Genomic DNA, 12699 nt, shown 5'->3' with positions numbered 1-12699 from the left:
TCAAAGCACAGCAATATTAAACCAGCCCTTAGTCTACTTATTTTTACACATTTTTTTTTAATTTGTAACCATTAGATTCAATAATTGCAACAAACTCAACGATGAAGATTAAACAAGAGTGTGTAAAAGACTGAAAAAACATGAAAATCACTCTCCTTGTTTAAAACTATTTTGATAGATAAAACACTTCATCTCTTAAACGTTCTTTTGAGACATGCTTATATAATTTCAAAACACTTTTAGTCGTAAACGTGTTTTCGAGCCTTCTCGTACATGCTTGTACTGGTGAATGCCTAATAAACTAGCTTCATCTTAGAGCATTAACCGCGGCTGCCATTATAAATGCAACAGAAAAGAAAAGAAAAGACTTCGTGAGTAAGAAACCGAAGGGTAAATACAGTGCACGACTGTTACGTGTCGAAGCAGGGGCTAAAAATCAACCCGTGAGCTGTCCATGTCATCAAATTGACATTAATCCTTTTCGGGACCATCTCTCAGTACCTTGGTGCCCAAGTGAGAGTCTGACGCCATTGCTTTGTTGTTGTTATCTGCTCCCATAAACCCACTAGCCGAAAAAGGAGAAAACCCAAGCTCGTCCAAAACGTCTCGAAGCCTTGCTCAAGGGGCAAAAGCCAGCTCGCACCTAAACCCTACATAAACCATTTCCGAATTTTCAACTAACTTAGGTCGAAAAGGTCATATATTTCTGCATATTCGACGCCTGAAGGAAGACTTCGGAAACCGACTCAGATAAAAAGGAAGAAGAAAGCAGGCAGATTTCTGAACTTGCATGGAGTCCGAGGCTTCGGACGGGTGAGTTCTTGAGTTTTTATTTGATTTTTTATCTGGGGTTCTCTGTGTGAATCATTTCCTTTGAGAAATCGAAGTTTTGGGGAGTTTTGGGAAGTCTTTCCTGCTTGGGATTTGGTCATGGCATCGCTTAAAACGATTATGACTGCGGTTGAAGAAAATTGGAGTTCCGTCATAAATCAACTGACAATACAAGGAGTAGCCAACCTCTTATAAGAGCGTCTCTAATGAACTGCTTTATATGAGGCTGAAAAAAGTGGTGGATATAGTTCAATTTAAAGCTCCGATATGGCTCTAAAAAGATTCTTTGTTAGTAAGGGGTTATATGTTTCAGTCTCTATATGAGTTATATATTTATTTATGTAGAAATTTGATTATGCTAATAAATTTACTTTTGTTTTAACTTTTATAAGTTTATTTTTTAACGTGCTATCTAACATCTTTCTTATGAAGTTTTCAACCTCAAAAATTCAAATTTTGAAGATGTTAGATTTTATTACTTCATGCACCGTTGGTTAAATTCTCTTGTCTGAATATCATCCATTCATTTATTTTTATGAAACCAGACAAGATAAGATTTTGTTTCAAAACAACTTTTGAATTTGATTGTTTATGCTTTCAAATAACAAAATTGTAATCTCTTTACAATTTAAGTATGTTGTTTATTTATGCTTTCCGTTCGGATCTCTGAACTACCAATGTTAAATTTCATCACTTTTTTTTAATGAACTTTTCAATCTTGAAAATAAACACAAAACACAATATTTTTTTCATTAATCAATAACACAAAATTTATTTATGTTTTCTTAATTAAACAAACGGATAAACAATAAATTCTTAAATCATGTTTTGGAATTAAAAATAGAGCACACCCATCTCTAAACTAAAAAACAGAAAGAAAGAAAAAGGTCCTTGCCTTTTGAGACTAGATGTAGTTTAATTTGTTGGTGCCCATGGAATGAAGTTTTTAGTCTATGTGGTGGTTATAGCTCCATTTTCGGCTCATCAGGATGAAATTTTTCATTAGAGCTACAAATGTAGTGGCCTCGAGAAGGATAAAACCTCAATTGGGGATACTTTAAATCTTTTCAAGCTAACATGTGGACAATACAAATAGGGTGATGCGGAGCACGTGATTGTTGGGCTCACACGTGACACAACATACTTTGATACCATGAAGAAGTTTGGTCGACTCCTCATATTGCTAATTAGTTTTATTGTGGAATTCCAACTTCCTTCGTGTACAAGTGCAATGCTTATTCAGGAAGAAGTTTCAAGTGCTTCTTGAAAAAGCATTTGGGTTTTTCATAAAAAGTTTTATATGTTTATAATAAAAGCACTTTTAGCAAAAGTTCTTAAAAGCACTTTTAATAAAGTCTGCAATATGTTTCTAATGGACGCACTTTTAGCACACACTTACGAGTAGAAAGGAAGCATTTTTGTTCACATCATTTAGTGTGGTGTATGCTCATCACCCTATTTATCATCGTTAAATGAGTTTGAATTTTAAGATTCGTGTAGTGGATAAGCACAAATCTCAAAATTCAAACTTATCTAACGGTGATACATAGGGTGGTGAGCATACACCACATGATAAGCAAAAATGCACTCGAGTAGAAATGCTTCCTCTCAAAGCAATCCCAAACCCCAAAAGATAGGTGCCTGGAAATTAATTTGTTCGTGCTGATTATTTGAAAGCTGAACCTAGCTTTGAATGTGGTTTAACCTTTCAGGGAAAGGAAATTGCGGAAGAGGCGCAACGGGTGCGAATCGATAGAGGACACACTGACCAAGTGGAAGAACTACAATGAGAGGCTTGATTCTGGGAAAGATGGAGGGAAGAAGACTCGGGCTCCGGCGAAGGGCTCCAGAAAAGGCTGCATGAGGGGGAAAGGAGGGCCGGAGAACTCAGATTGTGTATTTAGGGGTGTTAGGCAGAGGACTTGGGGAAAATGGGTGGCGGAAATTCGAGAACCAATTCGAGCTAGAGCCGGTTCTGTACCTACGAAGAAGAATAGGCGTCTTTGGCTTGGTACTTTCCCTACAGCCTATGAAGCTGCTCTTGCTTATGATAAAGCTGCTAGAGCAATTTATGGTGCTTTGGCCCGGCTCAACTTCCCCGACAATGCTGTGGACTCGAAGGACTACTACTCTAATTCTGTGTCATCTAAAACACCATCGTCGCATGAGTCCTCATTGACATACAATAATGCGGATGAGGCAGAGGGAAGATCAGGATTCTTTGAGGATTGTGTGGCCAAAGAGCAAAAGCAGGAAACGGATTGTTCTGTATCAGAGGAATTACATGTTTTACGTGCTACCTCAAGAGAACCAAAAGCTGTGAAATGCGAATACGAAACTGAACGTGAGCTTGTTAAGAACGATGATGTTTTTCAGACCGAGAGCTATGGAAGGTTCGATCATAGGGGAGATTACTTGCCTAATGAGCCCGATGTTGTGAATTTTGATACGGTATTTGATTGGAAGCCTTGTAACGATATGGATCCTTTGGAGATACTTTTGAGGTCCAATTATGATTACTTAACTGAGCTTGTAGATGGGGAATGCAATCGGAGAAACAGTTGCAAGCCTTCAAATGATGTCAAAGTTGAGACACCGGCAATGAGGGAAGCCGCGGAGAAACCATTTCCGGTGATTCTGGAATCCGGAAGTCACTACGGGTTAGATGAGAAGTACAACAACATACATGGTGAGCAAATAAACGCGGCCGAAATTCTTGTAACCAATTTTGAGCCTTCTGAGGATGTTGAAATGAAGTTATCGATGACGGATCAAGAATTGCAAGGAGGTTTTGCAGAAACGACGAGATTAAATGGCCATAATCGCAATGACTTAATACGTAGTTATGCTTGGTTAGATGATTTAGATGTGGCATACAGTCCGAGATATGGCATTAATCCTTGGAATGATATCGGAATTCAGAAAGAGATCGACGACAGACTTGACTACGTGCATAACTGGTCTGCAGAGGAAACCTCTGGCATTGATGCTGCTGAGGACCAACAATGGGGGAGGACGCATAATCTCCCTATTCAGTTGCAGACACAACCACATCCCGACATACCTGGAAGCTCGAATCACACGGAGTACGCACGTTCAGGCGTGGATATCGATCGACAGAGTTACGATTCTGGTGCAATGGAAGAGCAGGGGCTGCCTAAATGATTCATGGTTCCCTTACTCTTAATTGAGATTGTTATTTTGATTAAATAGGAGATTGTAGCTGCATCTTTAACCCAAAAAATAATAAAATCTATATATTCCCTTCCATTTCAGAACCTTTGATGTCGTTTTACAAACATTTGTAGGCGTTTTATAATTCCATATGTTACTGCCACTAAAAATGGTGATATTTGTCACAAATGCTTCCTTCTTTTTCCGTAAGAATGTATATCGGAGCTATTTTTGAGCTACAGTATTTATACACAAAACCCCCCTATATTACAAGAGCCTGGTGAAGTATCGAGGGGAACAAAGCTTCGGTTTGGAACGCCGATCAGCATTTGCATCCCGACATACTGAATCTAGCGAGTAGTCGGAAGCCAGTCGAAGTCACTCTCTCTTGTTGATCCAGGTCGTCTTAATAATCAGGTAGGCCCTTGAACACCATGACGTAACCTGTGTTCGAAAACAGGTTACGCAATTAGCATCGGACTTTGGAGACGTTACTTGTGTTCGATAACCCCTGATGAGTATTTTTCTTCTCCTTTACCAGGAGATTGAACATTCGTCACCCTAAGTTTCCTGCTTCCTCTCATCCCAGACCAATTTCCATGGTCCGGTTCTTGTGCCCAACCTGGAGTGCAATAGTATTTGTCAAGAAGTTCAAGTTGCGCGATGACATGATCTCATACAGAAATTAATTTACCTCCAAATCCCGGCTACTACGCGCAATGCCATGAAGAGAAACAGCCCCGTCCAGACTCCAGCAAGGCCAAAAGACGGAGAAGCAATGAGTATGACTGTGGAAGAAATCAGCCCTACTAACACCTACCCAAACAGAAAGAGAGGTGAGAGGAGACCATATGACATAACCAATCTGTTGTTCATGATCGGATCCGGGAATACCATTGAATAGGCAGCATATCCAAAGTCTGAAACTCCATAGTACAGTCCGTCGATAACAAATGCTATAGCGTTTATTGGCTGAGATCCAGCAACAAACTGACAAACAGTATCCATATCAGGTATGTGTAGCAGTGCAACTAATTGTACATATGATACAAGCAACAAGTAAACCGTTGAGATATGTAGTATCCTACCAATAAACCAGACCATGCAATTGCCAGGACTTGTGGGTCTGTGCTGAATAAGCTAGAAAACGCTTTAAAACTGATGAATAATATAATTCCCAAACCAATTCCTGTCACTAAACCAATCTGTTTGAAATTCAAAGAACAGTGAATGGAGATTCAGGGTTAGCTATGACATCAATACCATAACAAGGTGGAGGAAAAAAAGGAGAAAAATATGGACCTGTAGAACCCTATAAATCACTAGGCGTGCTTGTTCATAATCTTGTTGGGAGTAACCACTGGCAAGAAGTGCCTGTGAAGATACATCATTGTAATGATTAAACTAAAGCTAGTTCGTTCACATAATTTATTTCATTAAATTCTTCTATGTAAATTGTTCACAAGTCATATGAAACTTGTAAAGTAAAATATGTCACACCTGACCAGCAAGTGCTAAAGCATCGGTAAGCAAAGATACTGCCAACCAAACTTGAATGCAAATCTGATGGCCAGCCATGGGGATAGGACCTTCCCGGGCTGCCATGGATGTGGCTAGTGTCGTAGTTACAACTACTGCTAAGCTTCTGCCAATAAGAAGACCCCCTGACAAATATAAAGGACATATTTAGAAAAACTCATATATCACTATCATCTATTTTTCATAAACAAGTTCACAAAGAACCTACCAGATTTAAGGTAACCGATTATTCTTCCCCCATCAATATAGGTAGGGACAAGTAATACTTTGCTATTCAATTTCCACAGAAGAATAGCAGCAATCAGGTACCTTGCGAAAAATAGACATGAAGAGTTCTGTTAGAAAAAAAAATTTGACAGAATTTTATGATAGGAACATCAAGATCAAAATCCACCAGTATAATTAAGTTTACCACATCGTTGACGTACTCAGAAATCACTGTAGCAATAGCAGCACCGCGGATTCCAAAATCAAAGGCAAATATCAAAATTGCATCCAATATAGCATTAAGTAAGTTGCCAGCAACTGACACAAAAGAGCAGACATTGTCATTTTATCAGTTGGAATACAGTACAGTTGAGTTCAAAAAGATGCAGAACAATACATACCAATGGCATACAGAGGTGTCTTTGTGTCCTTAAAGCCACGAAAAGTGCCTTGTGAGGCAAGTGCAATTACAATTGGTGGAGCACCTAATGCCCTTAGGGCAAGAAAATTCTCAGCAGGTATTCGCATTGGTGAATCCTATAACAATAGCAAACCTCAAATAAAAAATCCAGAAACATCATCAGTCAGTTTCAAAATGTATAGATGCTACATATCCCACAGTGAGAAAATTTTCCTACTCCTTATGCTAATCTTTTTCTTCCATCCTTATCAGCCAACTTTGAAACCATGGTACCCCTTTCAATTTCATTTGAATACCGTGTGTCTGTAGTGACCCAGAGAAGGAAGAAAGAGGTTTGCTACATACTAGTGAAAAAGCGACAGTAAAAACTACCTAAACAAATAAGAAATTCAACTCCAAATCATGATATTAATAATCATGTGAAAGAAAGAAACTGCACAAAGACATCAACCAAAACTGAATTCAACTGAAGTACTATATTAAGAATCTAAGATACATTTGCGGAATAAAGTAGTACAAAGCAACATAAACTGATAACTGGTGAGGATTGACATACAGCATATATACCCATGGCATTCATCAAGACACCCGACCCAAGAAAAAGTGCAACAGCTTCAGCAATGCCAATGGTGGCAGCAAGTGCCAACGAAGTTGACACTGAGGGAAGGAGCTTCTTGCTCTGGCTGTCACCCTGGAAATCTTCACAAAACCATTTTGATTAAAGCAAAGAATTAATTCCAAAGCCTTAAATATGACAAGCCTTGCTAGAAAAAGTTGCTAATTACCATCCTGGGCCTTGCTAGCCAATGCCTGATCTTCAGCAACAAAAGATGTGGTGATGTTGAGCAACGGAACGTTAAACAATTTAGAAACTAAATTGAATACTGAAGCTGACACCCCAACTGCTGCCAATTCAACCGACCCTAAACCATGCAGAAACTGTCAAGATTTCAGATACATGGACGACCGACCACTACTAATATCTTACCACCTACTTGCACAGCAGCTATGGAGTTTTATCACTAAGGCCTCGGTGCCATTATGAGTGAAACCATGTGTAGTGGGACTCTTGTACTATTTATCAAATACACATATAACTGTATCAATTAACAAAGAACAAGGTAGATACCTAAATGGCCAACAAAGGCTGTGTCAACCAAAGAGGTAATAGGGTCAGCAGCCAGCGCCAGAGCAGCAGGCAGAGCAATCGACAAAATGTCCACAAAAATTCCATCAAGTTTAAACCTTTCAGCTCTGCAATCATATATTCAAATCACAAATTTCCAACAACCCCAACAAAAATGGAATTTAAAATTGGGTACAGAAAATACGATTGCAAGCTACCTTAAACGACGAAGGCGGATGAAGAGGGAGTCGAAAGAAGACAATCTGGGAGGTGGGTTTTTGCCGGGCGGGTCAGCCCGCTTAGAAGTGGTGGCGGGCTTCGATTCTTCCGGCGAACTTTGCAGCGAAGTGTTGGAGTTTTTCGGAGACGACGACTTAAGGATGGTCCGAAGAGCGACGGAGGAGGATTTCGGGTTTCTGACATGTGTTTGCGTTTTTGAAAATGGTGGGTTGGATTTGGAGGAATATATGCAGAGAAGGTGGTGGTGTGAGAGACCAATCGCCATTTTTCAAATTCTTAAACAGATAAAGAGCGTGAATGTTGAAGAAGGCCTGCAACCATATGTTTTCGTGTTGTTTTATCCTTTTTTTTTTTTTTGCGACGATTTTAACGGTTAGATTTCGCGCTCAGAAAAATATCTTCCGTTGGGCCGAATGCCGTGGCTAAAAGTGTGGTTGTGGTTGCCATCAAAAGCAACGAGGCTTTTATCTTATGCCGTTTTGGGTGCATGAATTGAAGCCCAATGGGCCAATATTCCATAAGATGCAAATTTGTTAAAGTTACGAGTACTCAACTACTCATGGGTTGTCTCCCTCTAATTGGGCATGATTACTAATTTTTTCTGTTGGGAGAGCAATATGCAACTGATAAGTATGAGATAAACAACTATTTTTGTCATGATATCTCAATGAAAATGTGTCACATCCCGACCCGGGCTCCCACCACATTCCGGGCTCGACTCTTCCGTAACACGATATTATCCGCTTTGGGCACCGACCACGCCCTCAAGGTTTTGTTTCTGGGAACTCACACAAGAACTTCCCATGATGGGTCCAGCACACCTCGATTTGGGTCGGGATGTGTCAAAATGGGTGTATGACGGAGTTAATTTCCACGCGAGATACAATTAGGTGTCGTTTGATAACTGTTTTGTTTTCGGTTTTCAATTTTTGTATTCACTTTTTTTTCAATTATGATTCTTTTTTTAATTGCATAATGAATTTTAATATGTTTTATTCCGTGTGTTAGTAAATACGAAGGAATAAATCCAACTCATGTCAACCAAACACATCATTGACAGTCATTTAAACGTATTAGAATAATTGTAAGATCAATGTTTAAGCTAATAAATGTAGAAAAGTCGAGAATTAGAATAAATCCAACTCATGTCAATAAACACGAGAAAGTTAAAAATTAGAATTTGACATATGTATTAATAAATGTTAAAATGCGAAAAACCTTAACAATTCCAATTTCATTTTACGTAAGTGCACACGACATTAGGATTTTTCATGGACACTATCAAATCGTGAAAGAGACAACAACTAGTCGAGTATTTTTATGCATTAATCACATACAAAAACAAAAATTATGGAACTTTCTCTCCGTTCCCTGATTTCTAGTTCTCCTCTCTCTCTCTCTCTCTCTCTCTCTCTCTCTCTCTCTCTCTATATATATATATATATATATATATATATAGGAAAAATTAGTATCCGGTCCCTAGTTTTTACTGTTCATTGACCAAGACCTTATTAGTTCTCAAATTTTGATTCAAGTCCCTAGCATTAATGTGATAATGAATTTACTTGTTTATTATATAATTTTTTAATATAAAAATTAGTAATTAATTTAGGGTTTAATACTCACACCTCTATTAAACTTCTAATTAATTTTCAATTCAAACATTTCCAAAATAATGAAAAATTAAATTAAATTAAGTTTGTACCTATTAGTTTTTTTTTTATATATAAAAAGATTCTCAATTTTTTAATCTTAAATGTACCCATTCGTATAATTTTTCAATTTTTTTAATCTTAAATGTACCCATTCTCAATTATATCAATTTGTTATATGTAAAATGTACTCTTTTTTTAATATAAAATCCATTCAAATTTTTTAATCCATGTTTAAACTTATATGGGTACATTCCTTTTCGTTGATTTGAGAATGCATCCATGTTTTGGTACAATAACTTTTTTTGTTAATTTTGGTTAATGTATCCATACATATATGTATGTATCACACACACACAATATAATAGAGAGTATAATTTATATTTTATTATTTTTAATCCCATAAATTATGGGTTTTATTTAAAATCTCATTAATATAAACAATTACAAATTTCAATTTTTAATTTTTAATTAAAAAAATATAGTAACTTACATTATTATATTAATGTTAGGGACCTCAATCAAAAACTAAAAACTAACAAGGTTTCAATCAAAGAATATTGATAGCTAGGGACCGCATCCAAAGTGTCTCATATATATATATTACAACCACTTTTTTTGAATCTTAATATCTATATATAAAACGAGAAGACACAAATGATAAATCATTCATAATCTAAAAAAATTCTTCGTAATTTTCAAATAAAACTATTTAATTTTAAAAAGATACAAACTAACAGAACAAAACTACGTAGTGAGCATTTTTTTTTCTTTAAGTTTATAAAATTAAAATATTAGAAACAAGAATAAAAATAAAATTACAAGTAAAGAATAACAAAAATATCATTGGGGTTAAGATAATAATTCTTATACGTTTTTATTTATTTATATGTAAATTTTTTTTCATTCTTTAATTATGGTGGACTGCATAATTTTGATGACCAATTCAAAAAAGTGTTAATTACAAAATACAGACGATTATATAGAGCTCGTGTTGGAATGCCTTTGCGATAACCATTTCTTCTCGTAAGTGCTATTGTTAGAAATGCTTTTCTTTCTTTTTTTAATTAACGAAAATAATAAACACACATATTTTTAACTGGTCACACATGCCACTCAGTACTACGGTCTGGTGGTATTCCTCTTCACTTGGAAGTGACAGGTCTTAGGTTCGAATCTCGTGAATGGCGAATTCGATACCAAATTACATTGCTCGTTATGTAACTTAACCGAACTTCCCCTCTCCCTAATGTAAAAATATCAATGTACTAAAAAAATTAAAAAAAATGCTCATACTCTTATTTTATCACATTTTTAACTCCCAGTTTAAAATTTAAGTATTTTCTTTAAAAAAAAAACACATAACAAAGCGTCTTCATAAAACAATTTTACTACCCAAAAGAGATTTTCTTTTCTCCACCAAACACAATCTTATAGAAATTTAGTTGCCAAAACTCACTCGTAGTTTTTCAGAAGCAATATTAAATATGCCAATATTAAACATTTGTTATTGGATACTCTAAAAAATTTAACAACTAAACCGTCTGGCATGCAGAATACATCGAAGCATATTAAAAAGTAAAAGGCCAAATTTTTTTTTTGGTCCCTGTGGTAACACGACACTTTTAATGTGACCCTCGTGGTGAAAAAATTGTTAATTAAACCCTCGTAGTAAGCCTTGTTAGCAATTGAGGTCCAATCCAAACTTCCGTTATTCTTCCGTTAAATAAACTCATATGACTCTCACATAGAGGGGTCAAATTCGTCATTTCAATTCAAATTACATTGTATGCAGTGGACATCTAGTCTGACTTAGGGTTTAACTGAAATTAGATTTTACCAAAAAATAAAAAATAAATAAAAAAACTTAAACGCAGTGAAACTAAACTTATAAAACCTTGTCAATGGCTAGGAGAAGAGGTAAATGTGAAGTCGCGCCTAATTTCTTAGGTATGATTTCGTTTGGAAATCCTAATACTTTTAATAAACTTTTGTTTTTTTTTTCAATGTCAACACGTCTTTAATCATGAGTTAGATACTTAGTCTTATTTGAATTTTAATTTTTCTATCAATTTGTACGAGTCTGCATATATGCATTTCAATTTTGTCTTTAATTCGTAGTGTGGTTTGATGCATGCCATGGTCTTGCAGTACACAACCTTTCACTGCACCATGGAGTCCTCTGGGAATGACCTCTGCAATATCATCAAATTCTATAAATCCTTGGAGACCTTCTGGAATGGCCCCAATGCACAACATGCAAAATCAACAGATGAAAAAGCACAATACCTTGCAAATAAAAATGATGAAGCGGAGGAAATTGATTTTATTTTGTGAAAAACTAGATTATTTGTTTATTTTGTGGAAAGCTTTTTTAATTACTTTTTGTTATGATGAACCACAATATATTGTGGAAGACATACTTTTGTCTTTTTATTTTATTTTATTTTTTTCCCGGGTTGGATATATGCTTTTGTCATTAGTGTGCAAACTACATTATGGTACAAGAAATGATGAAGTTATTTTTTCTCTCGTGAATGGCTAATGTAAATTATGTCCCCTTTTGTTTCAATTTGCTTTGTACACTGGAATTAGATGCCAACTCACAAGAGAAACAAGTGCATGTCATAACTCACTCAGAACGAACACACGTATATAGTATACCTAAGTCATGCTAGATGTCCATGGAATGGGATGTAATTTGAATTGAAATGATGAATTTGACTCATCCACGTGATAGTCACATGAGTTTATTTAACGGAACACTAACGGAAGTTTGGATTTGGACCTCAATTGCTAATAGGGCTCACCACGGGAGTTTAATTAATAACGTTTTTACCACAAAAGTCACATTAAAAGTACCGTGTCAACATAGGAACCAAGAAGAAAATTTGGCCAAAGTAAAAACCCAAAAAGACGAAAGCGAAAAGAAAGAAAAATTAAAGCTGTCGGGAGTGAATGGTTTGTATTTTAGTGGAGGCAACAACCAAGGGAATTGTTACCTGAAATGGTAACAAAATAATCAGGAGTACGAAAATAGGTGCCAAAATTGCACAATCTTTTAGCTAAACTTTAGGCAATTGAAGGTGAAATATCTGAGTCCCCTAACTTATTCACTCGCCAGCTTGGGTTGGGAACTGGTCAACATCCAACTCCAGTTCTTCACCTTTCCATGTGACTTCGGATAAGTCTTTCAGTTTCATATTTTCTTGTTTCTGCATATTTTTGAGAGTTTTAACAAAACACTCTCGGTACTGTTCACTTTTAATGAAAAACCATATTTATACATTTCCCTAGTACTATTCATTATATCTTTAAAATAACTTTTCATTAAAATGGAAGTTTTTTTTTAATTTTTCATTAGTTTTCCTTATTTTTAATCTATTTTTAAAAGCTTAATTAGCAATTTAGCACAGTAACTTTCTTTATGGTGAACTAATCTAGTACAATAACTATGGATTGTGGAAGCAAAGGAAGCAACACATGAAAAAGGAGGATCGTTAACAAAA

The 12699-nt window shown here is 36.0% G+C and overlaps 2 protein-coding genes across 2 annotated transcripts; one reads left to right on the top strand and one right to left on the bottom strand.

The window, feature by feature from the left end:
* Positions 1-566: 566 nt before the first annotated feature.
* LOC126620002 (uncharacterized) lies at positions 567-4109 on the top strand. Its single transcript, XM_050288460.1, has 2 exons — positions 567-813; positions 2544-4109. The coding sequence occupies exons 1-2, from the start codon at positions 791-793 to the stop codon at positions 3994-3996; spliced, it is 1476 nt and encodes a 491-aa protein (XP_050144417.1). The 5' UTR covers positions 567-790; the 3' UTR covers positions 3997-4109.
* On the bottom strand, positions 4076-7863 carry LOC126620001 (protein DETOXIFICATION 44, chloroplastic-like). Its single transcript, XM_050288459.1, has 13 exons — positions 7517-7863; positions 7302-7426; positions 6958-7095; positions 6729-6871; positions 6153-6288; positions 5973-6069; positions 5753-5853; positions 5506-5669; positions 5308-5379; positions 5094-5210; positions 4900-4995; positions 4700-4821; positions 4076-4627 (listed from the first exon to the last, which is right to left on the bottom strand). The coding sequence occupies exons 1-13, from the start codon at positions 7801-7803 to the stop codon at positions 4567-4569; spliced, it is 1659 nt and encodes a 552-aa protein (XP_050144416.1). The 5' UTR covers positions 7804-7863; the 3' UTR covers positions 4076-4566.
* Positions 7864-12699: the final 4836 nt, after the last annotated feature.

Source organism: Malus sylvestris, chromosome 4 (assembly GCF_916048215.2).
Source record: "Malus sylvestris chromosome 4, drMalSylv7.2, whole genome shotgun sequence".
In the NCBI taxonomy this organism is placed as follows: Eukaryota; Viridiplantae; Streptophyta; class Magnoliopsida; order Rosales; family Rosaceae; genus Malus; species Malus sylvestris.
The sequence above is the reverse complement of the archived record's forward strand: the minus strand, read 5'-3'. Positions and strand labels throughout refer to the sequence as shown.

Excerpts from the sequence above, each read along its gene's own strand:
- LOC126620002 (XM_050288460.1), top strand. The coding sequence starts at position 791 with ATGGAGTCCGAGGCTTCGGACGG. Across the intron at positions 814-2,543 it reads GAGTCCGAGGCTTCGGACGG|GGAAAGGAAATTGCGGAAGA; the intron begins GTGAGTTCTTGA and ends TTAACCTTTCAG.
- LOC126620001 (XM_050288459.1), bottom strand. The coding sequence starts at position 7,803 with ATGGCGATTGGTCTCTCACACCACCACCTTCTCTGCATATATTCCTCC. Across the intron at positions 7,096-7,301 it reads AGCCTTTGTTGGCCATTTAG|GGTCGGTTGAATTGGCAGCA; the intron begins GTATCTACCTTG and ends TGCATGGTTTAG. Across the intron at positions 4,822-4,899 it reads GATATGCTGCCTATTCAATG|GTGTTAGTAGGGCTGATTTC; the intron begins GTATTCCCGGAT and ends CTGTTTGGGTAG.